General features: G+C 42.8%; 1 protein-coding gene across 1 annotated transcript; it reads right to left on the reverse strand.

The window, feature by feature from the left end:
* Window positions 1–8,747: 8,747 nt before the first annotated feature.
* On the reverse strand, window positions 8,748–15,287 carry LOC135714819 (uncharacterized). The gene is made up of 2 exons (XM_065238192.1): window positions 15,058–15,287; window positions 8,748–14,998 (listed from the first exon to the last, which is right to left on the reverse strand). Exon 2 carries the CDS (start codon window positions 14,736–14,738, stop codon window positions 8,748–8,750), a length of 5,991 nt encoding a protein of 1,996 aa, XP_065094264.1. The 5' UTR covers window positions 14,739–14,998; window positions 15,058–15,287.
* Window positions 15,288–18,593: the final 3,306 nt, after the last annotated feature.

Consider the following 18,593-nt stretch of genomic DNA (forward strand, 5'->3'; position numbering starts at 1 on the left):
GACAACAGCTCACTTTATTATATCTCAGATGACGCAGCGGTTCGTGCTGAGGCTCTCACGCAGAAGGACTGGGTTTAATTAATTCTTCAAACAGCTCCAATTCTACTACTAATGCTGATAAATCAATACACATTAATAACTGCCTTTAGAAAAAACTTTCATAAAAGTGCGAACTAAATATAGAATTGTTGGTGTAGAGGACAAAAACCTTTTAAAATTTATTTTTTTAAAGTTCCGTTCAAGTTCCGCCAGAAGCTGCTTAGAATGCTCTTCAATTATGATACCGGAACTTTCAAGTTCTTATAACGACTTAAAAATGAGACTGCTTAGAATTCCATAGACCACCTCCAACCAAGCTGCTTAAGCCACAAGTAGCCTTTTATCAGAACGTTTGGTTACTTGGGTGGGCCCAATCCCTAGCTCCTTCCTGCTATATGATCGTTAGTACATCAATTCAGTTTATCGTTTACCAAAACGAACCCAGCTGCAAACTCAACCCTCTTACCATAGGCATAGCCAGAGGAGGCAAGAGAGAAAACTGCCCCCCCTAAACTCAGAAACACAAAGGCTTTCGATGAAATGGTGTTCGGTGAAATGGCATTCGGCCAAATTTTACACATTATTTTTTTCGCCCCTCCCTAGCTCGAAATCTGGCTACGCCTCTTACCCCAAATCCCAGTGATTAATCGTGGAAGTGCAGAGGATTCCTCGGCTTCTATTAAAGCGAGTGCCTCGTTAAGATATACCTACCCATTCCTATCTTGACCTGTGTTCAGGCGCGGCTGGCGCTGGTGTTGCCCAGTTTTTTTTTCGGTCACTATTGAAAATTAAGTCGATTGCTGAATTTATGTATAAGCCCAAATAAGGGGCATTTAGGCTGACATTACGTTTATTTCCCCTATATCTTTTTAAGCGGTAAACTTGGAAGAACGATTGGTTTTAAGCTTAAGGCTGGCTAATTACAGATCATTCGGATGAAATCTTTCCAGTTAAAGTAAAAAAAAATAATTGAGGAGCTCAGCTGGCTGCCACTTTTGCTTACTGAATAGAAGATCGTCTGATTAAGACGTGTTTATCGGAAATTCTTCCCAGTTTTTGTCGTCGTCTATGAGGTAACCGCCGGGACGGAAATCTAGTAACAGCAAGTTGAACGGGAACTTCATCGTATTTTTTTTTTATTTCAGAAAATATAGGTTAAATCTCAACCTCTTTCACATTATAGAGTTTTAGTGTGAATCGGATTTATTCTTAAAATGAGATAAAGCGTATTGAAATTCGGTTGGAGGAACGAGAATTTAAAAGAAATAATATTCGAGTTTTAGGAAAGACGCCTTGATCGGACATCTATAATAAATCCTTCTCAAGAGAATTTGTTATCGTAGTAACGTTGAACAGGAACTTGTGGTGACCGATTTTGCTTACTGAGCAGAAAATCATAGGTTCAATCCCAAGCTCCTTAACATCAGAGTTATACTTTAAATCGACTTTCTTTCATAATATGATGTAAAGGGTAACTAAATTCGGTTGGAAGGCCAGGTACGTAAGAGAAGTAAAATTTGAGTTTGAGGAAAGACGTGTGATCGGAAATCCATATAAAAGTGCAAGTGCAAGTGCATGGTCCCATGGCCAACTGCCCAAGCTTACCTACAGGCGTATATAAAAGCTTGTAGGAATACGCGGAGCACTTGACCTAAAGTAAAAGGTGAATAACTTTTTGGACAGAAGTCAAATTGGTTTACAGTCTTCGACAACGTAGTTATGCATAGTTTTTTAAATCTATGGCTCAGGTTTGTTAAAAATTGAGCATTTTTTTAATTTTTGACAAGCAAATGAATAGTATCGATCCGTTTCCCATACATTTGCCATTTCAAACATTAAAGTTCTCCCGCAAATCCATATCAAAACTAAATTCAATTCATTCAAATTTGGCACAGTTGTTGGAAACCTCAATACCAGGGGGGTTGTAGTTCGTCATACAAACGTCCCAACGTCGTCGATTATTTTCAATCAGCGCCCAGCCGTGGTAATTTTTGATACGACGCCGGTATAATTTTTATACGCCGACACTTTTTAATTATCGAAGACGTGTTTCTCGCCAACCACTGCACTAAACAATACACAGAAGCCAAGATATTGGTATTATTACTATAGAACGGAATTTTGGAATCTTTCAACTAAATTGTATAAAAAGTTGTTGAAGCTGCTGCACACACACAGTTCGAAAAGTAGTGTAAATTTCTGTTCAATATGATGCACATAAATGGAGCGTCATATATCATATAAGTTTACATTATATATCATGTAAAGTTCTGGCACATTTCATGCAATGTAGCAAATATTGAATACAAAAGCCCATCTTTGTAAACAACATTGTTTACAAGTTGCTCGGTTGTGTGAAATTAAATTTAAGTTTACGTGAATGAATGTTTACATCACAATTAAAATTCAGAATTTTTATCTGTGCAGGTCATTCCTTTGGTTATGTAATATTACATTGCACAATGTACACAGAATTTACGAAAAAATACATCAATGGAGTAACATTGTATCTTGGTTTTTTTTTTTTTCCTTTGGTTTGTTTTTTCCGTCGATCTTGTTTTCCGTGCTGAGCACCAATGCTACCGACGTGCCAGGAAGGCAGCTTCCACACCTGGACCCTACCTACACAGTTCGAAAAGTAGTGTAAATTTCTGTTCAATATGATGCACATAAATGGAGCGTCATATATCATATAAGTTTACATTATATATCATGTAAAGTTCTGGCACATTTCATGCAATGTAGCAAATATTGTATACAAAAGCCCATCTTTGTAAACAACATTGTTTACAAGTTGCTCGGTTGTGTGAAATTAAATTTAAGTTTACGTGAATGAATGTTTACATCACAAGTAAAATTCAGAATTTTTATCTGTGTATCGACCCATCAAACTCATGAACCGGGGACCAACGGCTTTACTTCCCATCCGAAGGAAGGCGTGATCAGAGATGTTATGCCTCAGAACATCCCGGCGGCGCCGACTGGGATTGAACCCAGGCCTGCTGGGGTGAGAGGTAATCACGCTTACCACTACACCACCGGCGCCGTTATTGTATCTTGGTTGATCTATATTACAATTGTTTTTGCTGTGCAGTTTTGTAGATACGACCAGATCATGTTTAGGTCAGAGACTAGAAGCGATATAATAAATTACATGATCAACACAAGAATAATGGAGGTCATAATGAGTTACCAGGACTACATTGATCACATACGGAAAAGTTGGAAGTACCAAAGCCAATCATGCGAAACTTAGTCACATAATAGATCAAAACCAATATATTTCATTATCGATACAAAGTGCCCAGGTCTAATGGCCATAATCGTAAATGTTCCGGGAATTCCATGGAAAGTGGCTAGATTATGGCATTTGCTTAAATCTACCATGTGACACCATGTCCAATACCATGAGAATTTAAAAGTCATGTCACTAGCAGTATCGTCAAGTGGCAAGAACCATGTTAAAATGTGTTCTCTCTGGAAAGTAAATAGATTCGGACTAAAATTTTAATACCAGGGATTTTTTACTATCACACAAAATGAGATCAAGATCTAAGAATTTTATTAAATTGTGGCACGGGTTGAGTTAATAGTTTCTTGCACAAAAAAATATCAATCACTTAGAGATGGTAAATTTTCCCGGAAATGATACCCATCATAGTGATAAGCCTATGCACGTCGCCGCCGAATACAGTCAACGGCCTCACGCCACTACGCCGCCGCCGCCGAGGTAAAATGGATTCTACGTAGCCGCCGCCGATGAAAGGACCGGCTACTGTCGACGCAAAAAAAAAATTGGTTCAATTATTCATCATAGGAAAGTTTGTTCTACGAACGTCAGTTTCTTTCAAAATTTCGATTTGTAGTCTCGTTTATGCAACAAAGTGAAGCTCGTAGAACCAAATTGTCAAAAATTAAATTCGATTCTTCCTGGAGAATGTAAATCAATCCGGAAAATCATTCTCAAATCTCATTCATTGAGCCCTCCAGAGAGAATAAGCTCGCGTGCGAATCTAAAAACCAAAACTCATGCATGAGATAATCATGCATTTTGACTCATTCACACTCACATAGCATAGCATAGCAGATGCGATTGCAGAAAAAAAAAACACTTGGGATTAATGTTTTTTCCCACACACACATTAAATCTACAAAACAAGCATCGCATTATACACCTGGCCACATCCTTAAAATCGCAGGGGAAGGGAGGGAAAGGTCATTCAACATCTACACAGCAAAAAATTAATTTTTTATATCACATCAAAGTGGATGCACTTCAATCGTGTCAAAAATATGGTGTAATATTACGTGTCAAAAAGGACAAAATTGTCATTAGTACAGTGCATGAACTGACATTACGCTGCTTTTATTGCATTTGTTTATAATTGAAGTGCATCCTCTTGGATGTAATATTAAAATTTATTTTTTGCTGTGTACTTAAGAAGGTGCGGGAACCCATACTACCTTCATAGATGTCACTGGAAGGGAAGAGTTATGTTAGTGGGAGAGTGAATTATTAGGAAACTCTATTCGTCAACATAGAGCATTTGATAAACCACTTATAAAAATGGAATATAAATAGATAATATGAAAAGATCTCACCCGAATGGCCACATTGCTGTCACACGGCAGCCTAGTCCTGATTCCTTAATGATCTTAAGATAACATTTTCATGTGTTTTGATGTGTTGTATGAAGTGTTAATTTTTTTTCATGTCAGATTTTAGGCTCTTCCCTGGGGCATCAGAATTAGAGTGTGATCAATCTGATCCTGGACACTTAATACGACCTAAACTGATCAAGTTTGACAAATCATGAGACATAGGGCTAGTACATCCCAATTTAAACCTTAAACCATCCTTCGACTCAATGTACTTAGAGCACTTCCACAAGTGGTAATCGAGAGTTTTCTAAGAATACACCATTCTTGTATTCGTATATTGTTGAAACACAACGACGCGCTACCCATAGAAATAGAGAAAATCACCCCCTTTGCTGGAAATTGGTTATTATATAATTTTAATATGAAGTACTACATCATATGCTAACTCTAAAAGTTAAGGAGTTAAGCGCTCTTCCTTGCAATCAATCATCCGTGTATAGGTGCGTCAGACGGCTTGAATTCAAATTATCGATCGGCGTAGATGGCCTTCATCCAAGATATAAAACGTTATTGCAAGGAATGTGTCCCAAAAAAATTAAACTGCAACGGCCGGGGTGTAAAAATCTTAAAATTATCACGAGCAAACAAACTACTGACCGTCTGACACCGTACGTGCTCCACCAACGAAAATTCTCGTGGAAATAACAACATTCCAACCTTCTGAAAAGAAACAAATTCTTCCCTCGACGAAGACTATTCGGATACTGACAGGAATCCTGAAAATCTGCCCCTATAAAAAGTCCATTCACTATCGTCACGTGGTGAGTTCCTTCGGTTCAGTTGCATTCATTGAAATCCGAGTGCAGCCGAGCGCTCCCCACCAGCGAGTAAAAGTTCATTCGCTTCAACCCCATTGGTGGGGACTAGCTGCTCCCCCTCTGCATAGTACCCCATCCTGGAGAGGACGAAGAAGTAAAGTCATTCGTGCTCTCTCGTTCGCACGTTTCTTCTTATCACTGATGAAAAATATTGGGGCGTTGAGTTTAGTGTCAAAGCACGTGATTTATATTTGTAAATTTGTTTAATTTTTTCTCTCGCGCTCTCTTTTTGCCGTACTCTCACGCACGGCTTGTCTGAGGTCATTTAACCATATTCCCCAGTTCCTGGTGTGGATGAAAAACAAAGATGTTTGGGATACGCCGATAACATTTAAGTGGAAAGTTTAGGCCATTGGCTGCACAAAACAAACAGTTATTTCTAAATTCGATTCAGTTAGATGTTACGCACCCAAACTAGAATGAAACTTTTCAGAGTTTTAAGTGAAGAGGCATGGATGTCAACTCATGTTACCCTACCTGATATGCACACATAAAAGGGAGAAAAAAAACTTTGTTTGGAGCGGATGTCAAGGAAAAATGTTAAAGGAATTTTAATTTTCAGCGTTATTCATACGGCAAGATACTAACGTTGTCAACACAAGCATGGTTGCGAGTGTGAAAAATGTCACTTTCTATTCAATTTGGCACTTATGTGGATAGTAAATTCAGCATAAATTTTAATAAACTGTGCATTACAAAAGTACACGGATAGAAATCAGCTTTTCGCCAATTTATATTATTGATTATTCATAAAATTGATAAGCAAAAGACATAAAAGAAAGTTGATGAAACAAATAAGCTGTAGCATGTATATGATTTAATCAATTTTGAATGTGATGTATGTATTCACATAGGATATACATATATGGTTTCCCAAATAGAAATATTAATCTAATGTATTGGTCAAATTTCATAAATGAAACACATGAATAAAAAAAATAGTGTTGGCAAGCGATACGTATTGTGTTTCTGTAATTATGGCCGAAAAAGTGGGGAAACTTCATATAAAAACTTGCTGACCTCTTACAACTATAAATTTCTACGGCTATTTTTTTTCAATTTTCTTCTTATGTGATAAGCTTAGAAGAATCGTTTGAAGGCTGTTCATAAGCCGCGTAAACACATTATGGGTTGGGGGTTGGGGTCGGTGTTTGTCTACACCGGGAGGGGGAGGGGGATCTAAAACCACTCAAAAATTGTCTACGTAGTTTATGAACAGCCTCTTAGGTATATTTTTTTTCTTTTTAATTTCAGATTTTATTAAACCAATTGCAACTATTGGTTTCATTTGGTTTCGTAGATAGAAAAATACGACCTTGCAAATTTGGAGTTTGGGACAAAGATGTTGAAGTCTAGAAAGAAACAGCAAAATTTTGCCTCAAGTTTCCTGGTTTATATAGGAGGACCATGCGAACAATATGCAGTATTTTTAGCTGACATTGCATCGATCCATTACGCAAGAAGGACGACAAATGAAATCAAGCGCTTATCGATACCTTTTTTTTTCCTTTGATTTGTTTTTTCCGTCGATCTTGTTTTCCGTGCTGAGCACCAATGCTACCGACGTGCCAGGAAGGCAGCTCCCACACCTGGACCCTACCTATCGACCCATCACAACTCATGAACCGGAGACCAACGGCTTTACTTCCCATCCGAAGGAAGGCGTGATCAGAGATGTTATGCCTCAGAACATCCCGGCGGCGCAGACTGGGATTGAACCCAGACCTGCTGCGGTGAGAGAGATAATCACGCTTACCACTACACCACCGGCACCGTTAAAATTATCGATACCTGTAATACATAAGAATTCAACCCTTCGCATGATTCTCAACTGCTCAAATTCCAACAAAAAGATCAACTCTTATTATACAAAAAAAAACATGGAAATATTGATCGAAAAGGCAAAGGAATCGATAAAATTTAAACTAACAAAAAAAAATCCAACACTTTGGCTAAGATCCCAGCTAGCTGTCGCAAAGTCACGAAAAAATGTCTTGAGTTTTTTTCCTAGTAAAACAATAAGCACTATTTATAATCAAAAGTTATCGTTTGGTTATATTTTAAAGGTTTTTTTTTTCGGTCGATTTTTATCAAAAGTTGTCTATTTTAATTAATGCAAACGTTATAAATAAACTATTACCACTGGTTGGAAACTAACGATTTTAACGCATCGATTAGCTTGGGACCGAAGATAGTACCAGAGCTGAGCCAAAAAGCTATGCACTTTTCTTCGGGACCTTTCGGTCTTAGAGTTACCTCTGTGTCTTAGAGTTACCTCTGTGTTATTACTGCATTGTTCTGTAATGCTTATGACTCATACTAGACCACAAAAGCCGATTATGAATTCATTCAATGATCTACAAGTGAAGGTAACCGGAAGACACTCGAATGGTATCATTGAGAGTCGATGTTTTATAAGAGACGCGTGGTGAGAATAAAAGTAAATCTGGTTGCACGACCAACTAAGTTATTTTGTCTGCAAGGTTTGGCAATCCGCAATTTTGTGTTTACGTCTAGTGACTTTTAATTTGAGCGACCGTCGTTTAAGGCCTGTACTCGAAAAAAATGGACCAGACAAAAGTATTCGCCAAAAATTTATTTTAAGTCGGATTTTCTTGAAACTTTCAGGGAATGAACTAATACATATGGATTATGTTTCGGCATAATAACTTTATTCAATTTCCTTTCCATCGCTGAAAGCCCGTGTTGGTACGGCCAAATAAAAAGGCGCGGCACTGTTATTGAACAGCGTTTATTTCCTTTTAGGATCGCTTCAAACTAGAAATTTAAGTTAGGGTTAGTTTAGCAATGTAGGTTTAGATTTATAGGTTACCACTTACAAATCAGTGGCCCTTCCTTCACAGGCCTTTTCACTGGCTGTCCAACTTAGCTTTAGTCCTAGTTTTAGTGTTAGTCTAGGTATAAATCAGTATTATTAGGTTTAAATTCACCCTGTGGATTTGGGATTATTTACCGTACGCAACAATAGGAAACTAGATTAAGAAACGAACTATTTAGGCACTAGTTCAAGAAAAATACTTTTCACCCGCGTGATTCTTCGTCTGCTTGACTCAAAGGATGACGTCTTTTTTTAGGTGACGTTTATGCTGTCGATCATCCCGTCGCACATAGACTGGCGGTCTGCTAGGCACAGTTGATTGGACCGGTTGCCAGTTCGTCGACCGGTATTGAAGTTAGCGGTTCTCGACGTTAGGAATAGCAGTGCGGTCATGGAGTCCAGTGGACCGCACCCGGAGGAGCAAGTGCCCCTGTGGCAACATCCTCCTCCGGGTGCGGTCCACTGGACTCCATGACCGCACTGCTATTCCTAACGTCGAGAACCGCTAACTTCAATACCGGTCGACGAAGAACTCCTCTCGTTGTCTTGATCATAGCTTGGCGAACGTGGCCGTCTGGTGCCCTGATCGATTCGATCACGATGCCCCGCACCCAGCCGTTCCGCTTGCCTTCGTCTGCTATCAGCACAAGGTCACCCACTTCCACACGTCGAGCTTCGTCGAACCACTTAGTCTGCTTCCGAATCACCGGCAGGTATTCTTTCAGCCAGCGCTGCCAGAACCGGTTGAGTTGTCGCTGGATGCGGTCCCATGAGTCCCGAGAAGCCCGCTGTTGAACTTCGATACCCACGCTTGGCTGCTTTACCCCATTCGAGCTCCCGAGTAGAAAGTGGTTCGGCGTAAGAGCGTCTGATTCCGCTGAATCAAGTGGTATGTACGTAAGTGGTCTGGTGTTTACAATGCCCTCTGCCTCCACGATCAAGGTCTGCAGCTCTTCATCGTTGAGTTTTCCTTCGCGGTACGCATCCCCTATCGCCGTCTTCACTGAACGGACGAGTCGCTCCCATGCACCGCCCATGTGCGGAGCGCTTGGCGGAATGAAGGTCCACTTCGTGTTAGCACTGGTGAACGTTGCTGACACTCCTTCGTTGATCTGCTCACGGAGCTGTCTTTCAGCCCCATGGAAGTTCGTAGCATTGTCACTGAAAAACTCCACCGGTGATCCTCGGCGACAGACAAACCGTCGGATGCAGCAAATACACGACGCAGCTGATAGGCTGTATGCCACTTCAAGGTGAACGGCGCGCACAGTCAAGCAAGTGAAGAGCGCAATCCACCTTTTCACATTCGAGCGGCCCTGCTTGACTAACAATGGGCCGAAGTAGTCCACTCCTACGTAGCTGAATGGACGGTCGTGTACGGCTAACCGTGCTGGTGGCAGTGGTGCCATCGGAGGAATAGTCGGGAGTGCCTTACGAATTTTGCAGAATTGGCAGCTTCGTCCAATCTGCTTTACCACCGATCGCAGTTTCGGTATGATGAACAGCTGGCGGACTTCGTTCACTACCGTTTCGGAGTTTGCATGACGGTAGAGCCGATGATAGCGTGCGACCAGAAGTTCCGTGCACCGATGCTTTCTTGGCAGGATTACTGGAAAGCGCACGCTGTGATGAATATCCTTCGCCGCTGCAATCCGGCTGTTTTGGCGCATCAAACCCCGTTCATCCATCATTGGCATCAGTTGGTAAACGATGCTCGATCTGTCAATCGATTCCTTCTTGTCCTGCGGTAGTACTTGATTATTTTTAAGCGTCGTTACCTCATCCGCAAAGGCTTCTCTTTGGACCTGCTTCAGGACTTCATTTTCGGCATCATCCAGCTCAGGTTGAGTTAATCGACCACTGCGTCTTTCTCCCTTCTTGGTCGCGTTGAAAATGAATCGTAGCACGTAAGCCATACTACGCTGCAACCTCTCCCATTTAGAGAAACGCTCGTAGGCGATCACAGGTTCCCAAGTTGCGTGAAAGAGTACTGACGATCGAACTTCTTCGGCCGTATCCACGACTAGATCCGTAGAATTCGGCCATTCATGTTCCGGGAAGCGCAAGAACTCCGGTCCGTTGAACCACTTGCTGTCACTACTGAAGTAAGGTCCACTTCCCCACTTTGTTGCCTCATCCGCTGCGTTAAACCCCGACGGAAGACATCTCCACTCATCGACTGTTGTATTTTCGAGAATTTCGCCGACCCGGTTGGCCACGAACGGTCGATAGTTTCTCGGATCTGCGCGGATCCACGAAAGCGCGACGGAGCTGTCCGTCCATAGGACTCGTCTTCTGATGGTAATGGAGTGGTTTGCTTGCACGAACTTCATCATTCTTGTTCCCAGGAGACATCCTTGAAGTTCCAGCTTCGGTATAGTCATTGGCTTGAGTGGTGCTACTTTGGCCTTTGCAGCGATCAGTGTGCACTGGGGTGTGCCGTCAGCGGTGATTGTCCTCAGGTACAGCGCACAGGAATACGCAAGCGGACTGGCATCTACGAAGACATGAAGTTCAGTAACTTCATACGAACGTGCTGACGCTTCTGGGAAATAGCAGCGAGGAATGCGAACGTTCGCGATGTACGAAATCATCTTGATCCACCTGCACCAGTCTCCATACTGATTTCCACCGACTTCTTCATCCCATGCGGTTCCAGCGCGCCACAAGTCCTGCACCAGAATCTTGCCGTGGATCAGAAATGTGGCCAATAAACCCAACGGGTCGAACAGAGTCATGACGCAGCGTAACACTTGCCTCTTCGTTGGGATTTTGTCATTTTCCAGGAGAGATTGAACTTCATCGCTCATTCGAGTGCTGAACGATAGTTCGTCCGTTACTGGGTCCCACAACATCCCGAGCACACGTTCAGTAGTGGTGCTCGTAGTTATCAAGCTTTTACTGGTAGCTGCTTGAGTCTCCCCAAGGTGCTCCAGAACACCTTCGTTGTTCGAGATCCAGTTCCTCAATTCGAACCCACCGTTCCGGAAAATCTGACGTACTTCCTCAGAAATACGAAGAGCTTCTTCTTCCGACCCAAAGCTATCGAGGTAATCGTTCACGTACGTGCTCTGCAGTATTCCTTCCGCTGCTCTGGGATATCGAACACTGTGCTCCCGAGCGTTCGTATTTTTCACGAATTGTGCCGACGCTGGTGAGCATGTCGACCCAAACGTTGCAACATCTTCCAGGAATATTTCCGGGTCCTGACTTGGATCCAAACGCCACAGGATTCGCTGTGAATGCTTGTCAGCCGCGCGCATCAGAATCTGCAAGAACATTTCCTTAACGTCAGAGCACACCGCAATCTTGAACTGCCGGAAGCGGAACAATACTCCTAACAGCGACACCAACTGGTCCGGCCCTTTTAGCAGCATGCTGTTTAGCGAAACTCCGTCCACCTTGGCAGCAGCGTCCCAAACGATGCGTATTTTCCCTGGTTTCTTCGAGTTGGTCACAACCCCCACAGGGAGGTACCAGATTCTGCGAGGATTCGCATCTTCGAGTTCGTCCGTTGTGGCTTTATGAATGTAACCCTTGCTTACGAACTCTTGCATCTGCCGGAAAACGTTCTCTTTCAACGCTTTATCCCGTGACATCCTCCTTTCCAGGCATTCCAGCCTGCGAAGTGCCATCGTGTAGCTATCTGGCAGCTCCGCATCGTCATCTTTCCACAGCAGTCCAGTTTCAAATCGCTCACCGACACGAACCGTTGTCTGCTCCAGCAAATCCAGTGCTCGCTGTTCTTCTTTAGATCGTAGGGTGACATTTCCTGCTCCCACTTCCTCGAGATCGTAGAACTGCTTGACAGTATCATGTAGTTCCTTATTCGTCGTGCACTCGCAAACGTGGAAACTGAATTCACTTTTCGATCCAGGCTGTTGCTTACCGTAGACGCACCATCCGAGTCTGGTCTTTACCGCAACTGGTCCATTTCCGTTACCTTCCCTCGACTTCAATGGAACAGCTAACTGTAGATTGTCAAGTCCTATCAGCAGCTTAGGTACGGCGTTCTTGTAGCTCTGTATCGGTAGCTGCTTGAGATAGTCAAACTGCTTCACGGCTTCCACCAATTGGAAGGTCTGGCTGGGAAGGTTCAGATTATTCACGGTACGAACGTTCGACATCTTGAACCGTTTCTGCGAACCGGCTCCACCGATAGTGATGGTGATAACTTTCGACTTTTCTTCGATTCTGGACGTATTACCCGTCCATCGTAAGCACAATGGCTGAGTAGTTCCATTTACTCCGAGTTGCTCTGCAATATCGTTCTCCATCAGAGTCAGCGATGATCCTTCGTCCAAGAAAGCATACGTATTCACCTCACCAGTTTGCCCATAAAGCGTAACAGGCACGATCCGAAACAGAACGCTTGATCCGAGGTACTGATGAGTATGACTCTCTGCCTGTTCTGTTGGCGCAGTAGCTGCCGCAGTTCGTCTTGTTGAATGCAGCAACGGATGATGGCGATACTGACAGCCATCGATATTGCAACGGTTGTTGCTTCTACACGACCGCCTTCCGTGACTGAATAGACAAATCTGACATAGCGACAAAGCTCTAACTTTTCGCCAGCGATCGTCGACATTCAAAATCTTGAATCCCGAGCACTCGCGCAACCGATGCCCCACCTTACTGCAGAAGATGCATTCGATTCGCTTGCTTGCTACCGACGGCTGATCATCAACGGCGTTCCCGGTGTGGGAATTAACGTACCCTCTCGGCTTTGGTTTGTCCTTGCTCCTGCAAGACTCCGGTTCGAACAGCACCACACTAGATGCATCACTGACGACGTTCTCCATGTATCTGCTGAATGTCTTCAGATTCACCACGCCGAGACTTCGCTTGTACCCGGCCCACATAAGCTTCTGGTCGGCTGGTAGCTTTCCGATAAGTTCCTGAAGAAGCATCGGATTCGACAGGTGTGCATGTTCGTTGGCTGCTTCGATATGGTCACAAAGGGCTTGCACTGCCATTCCATATTCGATCAGCCCTTCCAGCTTATCCGACTTTGGAGCGGGAATCTTCCGCACCTTTTCCAGCAACGCGTTAATCAACAGCTCCGGGCGTCCATATCGCATACGAAGTGCCTCGATTACCTGTGGTACCGCAACAGGCAATACCAACCTACTGCGCACCGTCTCGAGAGCGGGTCCTTTGAGGCACCGTTGTAGTCGGAGCATGTTCTCCCCGTGCGTGTACCCACACGACGCCGTCGTATACTCGTAGTTGGAGATGAACATAGGCCAATCCGCGGGATCACCCGCAAACTGTGGCAGATCGCGTGCCAACGATTGACGTGCGGCAAGCTGATGCGGTGACGGACCGTTCTGGTTAGCGTTCAATCGCTGCTGCTGCTGCTGCTGCCGATGATACCACTCCTCCAACGACGTAGGCTGTACGTTCATATTCGTTGTACGCGCGAAGGGTTCACGCTGCTGTTCGTTGTTGACGAAGGGGATGCGTTGCTGTTGGCGACTATCGAGGGTATTTTGCCCGAAATCGCGAGAATCAAACCGTTGTTCTCTCGTAACAATGGGAACCGTTTCGAAAGGGATCGCGAAGGACTTATGAGGGACATTACCACCGTACATTTTATTGAGGAAACCACTATCGTTAACATTACTCTTACCTGCACCGCCAACCTCATTGGCATGCGTTTTCGGGTAGGCACCAAGGTTCCTTGGCTGCTGATTACCTTGTTGTACGTCGCTGGATAGATTCGGGAAATTCCTCTGACCGATCATTGGACTGATGTTCCAATCGGTTGGGTCTAATCCAAGCTGCCTTTTGCACTGCTGCAGTTCACGTCGCAGTTCCTCCATTTGCTGACTGGTTGGAATTGATTGTAGTTGGCAGCGTTCAAGCTGCTTTTGGAGATCGTGTAAAGTTGCCACTATGTCGCGATCGTTTACATCCGCGGGCTGAGCGACTGCTGGTGGATTCGATTGTCCACCCACCGCGCCGTCTTCTTGCTCCGGATGATTGCTGATCCAATCGGCAACTCTTTCTCGTCGTTCGCGATTGCTTACCCGACTCCGGGATTCAATCGCCTTGTCCATCAGCTCCAACTGCTCGTCCAAAAATTTCTTCTGCAGTTCATGCTCCATTCGTTGTCGTTCGAGCTCCTGGCGTTGCTTCAACAGGGCAAGATTGCGTTGTACGTTGGTTGTACAGCTGCTCGAAGAGATGTTTCCTGGTGGGGGTGGATTTGGTGGTGGTGATGCAGTGCAGTTCGAACACATCCACGCTCGGTCACTGACGGACTCCGTCACACCAGCACACGAAAAGTGCCACCACAGATCACACCCATCGCACTGCACATAATTTTCATCGGCATCTGGATTGTCGCAGGCTACACAATCGCCGTGCTGTACCATCTCCGGATCTCTTGCGGGAACCGGCAACTGCTCGATGATTTTTTGAAGATGTTGGTACGGCCAAATAAAAAGGCGCGGCACTGTTATTGAACAGCGTTTATTTCCTTTTAGGATCGCTTCAAACTAGAAATTTAAGTTAGGGTTAGTTTAGCAATGTAGGTTTAGATTTATAGGTTACCACTTACAAATCAGTGGCCCTTCCTTCACAGGCCTTTTCACTGGCTGTCCAACTTAGCTTTAGTCCTAGTTTTAGTGTTAGTCTAGGTAGAAATCAGTATTATTAGGTTTAAATTCACCCTGTGGATTTGGGATTATTTACCGTACGCAACAATAGGAAACTAGATTAAGAAACGAACTATTTAGGCACTAGTTTAAGAAAAATACTTTTCACCCGCGTGATTCTTCGTCTGCTTGACTCAAAGGATGACGTCTTTTTTTAGGTGACGTTTATGCTGTCGATCATCCCGTCGCACATAGACTGGCGGTCTGCTAGGCACAGTTGATTGGACCGGTTGCCAGTTCGCCGGGCGGTTGAGCAAGTGCCCCTGTGGCAACAGCCCGCACCTTTCCCTTAAGACCCCTCATTACATTTTGTGCAATGGTGGAGCCGACCTTTTTGGTCAGTTTCATCCATTCTTTCTTCAACTCCAGCTCGTTCTTACCTTGGACGATTTTTGAACTGTGGCCTTCATTATGGCCCAAAATCTTTCCACCGGACAAATCTCTGGTGAATTTGGGGGGTTGGCGGTTTTTGGTACAAAAACAACGTTATTGTCTCTGTACCAATCTAATGTCGATTGCGCGTCATGGCATGATGCGAGGTCCAGCCAAAATAATGTCTCGCCTCCGTGGGACCGCAGGAAGGGCAATAGACGCTTCTGGAGGCACTCGGTGCGGTAAATTTCGCTGTTGACAGTACCCATTGTTATGTACGGTTTACTCAGTTTACCGCATTGGCATATGGCTTGCCAGAGCAAGTATTTTTTGGCGAATTTGTCCAATTTCTTCTTCCTTATGTCTTCCGGAACATCAAACCGTGATTTGGCAACGTAGAACTCCAGCCCCGGTATCTGCTTTGCGTCTGTCTTGATGTCATCCATAACCATACACATCGGTTTCGTTAACCACTCTCGATACAGCTTCCTTGCGCGGGATTTGGCCGCCGTGTTTTGTTGATCACGCCGGTTCAGTGCCTTCCGGACCTTGAATACACGAAGCCCAGCTCGTTTCATGGTTTGCTGAACGAACCAGGCGGAACACTTTGCCTTCAAAGCCGCGTCGCGAATCGAATTTTCATCATTTTTAACCCACGGATAAAAAAGTTACACACGGATAAAAATGGTGCATTTTTTCGAGTACAAGCCTTACTTCAGTGTCACAGTAAAACGAATACTTTTTGAGTGGTAAGTGGTAGTGATTAAGTGAAAAATTCCGTTGAAATGCACAGCATCCTTCTGTAAAAATATACCGAATAAAACGTGACAAAATCTCAGCTTCTTCTGGTTTCTCAAAAACAGCAGCGTCAGAGAAAGTAGTTTCAATTCAATTGGTTTCCTCCCGGTCAAAGCATGACAGAAAACGATTGTGTAGCGTTATTAATCTACCATATTGATAATTGAATTGTCGTTTCGATAAAAGTCGTTTTTAAACTGATTTATTATATTTCAGCTACATTTCAATTATGATTTAGATTCGAATGGTGGCATCGGGTAGCGGAATACTATTAGCAGCTCCGGGTGCAGTTTCTGTTTTTGAAACTGTTTCGGATTTGAACGAGGGAACAGATAATAAAATTTATGATGATGTAAAAGATTATAATAGGCCTGACATGATTTAAAATTATTTAAATCTCAAAAATTTAATTTCTACCTCAATCTCAATACGCCTCACGCTTTTTCATCGTGAAGTACTCGTGCTTATTTACATTGCTCGATCGAAGCGGCGCCGGTGGTTTAGTGGTAAGTGTGATTATCTCTCACCCCAGCAGGTCTGGGTTCAATCCCAGTCGGCGCCACCGGGATGTTCTGAGGCATAACATCTCTGATCCCGCCTTCGGAAGGGAAGTAAAGCCGTTGGTCCCCGGTTCATGGAGTTGATGGAACGATAGGTAGGGTCAAGGTGTGGGAGCTGCCTCCCTGGCGTCGGTAGCATTGGTGCTCAGCACGGAAGACAAGATCGATGGAAAACAAAATCAAGGAAAAAATATTGCTCGATTGGAACCGCGTTTGACGGTTCGATTGGAACATTTGGATTCAGTCTTAGCGCGTCTCTGGTAACATTGTGAATTGAACTATTTTGGTGGTACGCTCGAAATGGTATAAGATTTTGGTAACCGGCTCTTTTTAAAAGTTCTTGCGATCGTTTTTTGAGGATAAGATTAAATTACCCTGATGATGACTACTTTTTAGCTTATTATAACAGGAACCTCTTAGCAATTTGAATGTAATTGTTTGGTTTTGTATTTTAACAAAAGATTTAAAATATATATATATATATTTTTGGGGCTTTTCCTCAGACACAAAATATCGAGCTATAATTTTTGAAAAATGTTCCTGAGGTAGTAAACAGGTCCTTTCAAAAAATAAGTTATGAGATAAAATGATCTCCAGACTTGTAGAAAGTAAAGTTCCTCCGAGGGGGGCGACACATCTAAATCTCAAGTTAAGATGCTCAACAAATCTCACACTATCGAATCAATCTTCGAAAAATCTTCTTTCATTTGTCGCATCTACTTGCATCGAGCATCATCTTTTTGCAGGAAATCTTCAGAATCGTCATCAATCTTCTTTCTATCTACTCAGCGTGAGCACAGCTAGCCACAGCACAACACAATCTTTTCTGCATCGTAGATAGAGTCGTCCCCCTAGAGTTCCTCTAACTAACAGTACACGCTAACTTGAAAGTACCCATTAATTGTTGAAAAAGACCCATTTTGAAGAAAAGTGGCTTAACTCATTAAATGAGTAAATTTTTTACCCATTAATGAGTATCTGTTACCCATTAATGAGTAATTGTTAATCATTAATGGGTAACAGATACTCATTAATGAGTAAAATTGTTTAATCATTAATGAGTTAAGCCACTTTTCTTCAAAATGGGTCTTTTTTTACTCATTAATGAGTACTTTCAAGTTAGCGTGTATGGACGTCTGTCAAAAGTTGTTCCACCGTCAAAATGCACTGCTTTGCTGGATTGGCACAACTTTTTTTTTCAGTTTTGTGGTGACAGCTGTCCATTCTTTACGCACTCTAGTAGAAAGTAGATCAGTTCCACGCCAAATCAAGACCAACAATTGAAATGGCCTTAACTCCATTTTGTAAACAAACCTTGTAAGGCCATTTTCTCGCGAACCGAAGTCCGCAAAGGCAAACCAACATAATGAACGGGTAGGATAAATTCTCCTCTACCAGATTGTGGTTTAGGTTTGCAAATGTAGTTTTCGGTTTGCAAAAAAATGGCCTTACAAGGTTTGTTTACAAAATGGAGTTGAGGCTATTTCAATTGTTGGTCTTGAAATGACGAATCGACTTCAAAGACGTCCAAAATATATAGCCTACTATTTCAAAATTTATTGGAAATCATGAAAATGGAAAAAAAAATGTTTTTTCATTACGTTAAAATGTGTTTAATTAACATTGGTTGTAGAGAATTGATTGGACTGTACAAAAAAATACACACTATAAAAAAATGTTTAATTTTTGAAAAAATAAAAATAAATACAAAATGTGAATTTCTCTTCATTCCGACGTACGCTTTTTTCCTTTTTTTTTCTGCGATAACCCTATGTCATAACACAATTTATAAAGATTGAATCAAGCAATTTTAAATAAAAAGTTCCTGAAAGAAAAACTTTCA

Source organism: Ochlerotatus camptorhynchus, unplaced genomic scaffold, assembly GCF_037179485.1.
Source record: "Ochlerotatus camptorhynchus isolate MF236.1 unplaced genomic scaffold, CSIRO-AGI_Acam_v1.1 ptg000738l, whole genome shotgun sequence".
Classification (NCBI taxonomy): domain Eukaryota; kingdom Metazoa; phylum Arthropoda; class Insecta; order Diptera; family Culicidae; genus Ochlerotatus; species Ochlerotatus camptorhynchus.

What these genes read in the sequence shown, in the direction of transcription:
- LOC135714819 (XM_065238192.1), bottom strand. Translation starts at nt 14,738, where the DNA reads ATGGTACAGCACGGCGATTGTGTAGCCTGCGACAATCCAGATGCCGAT.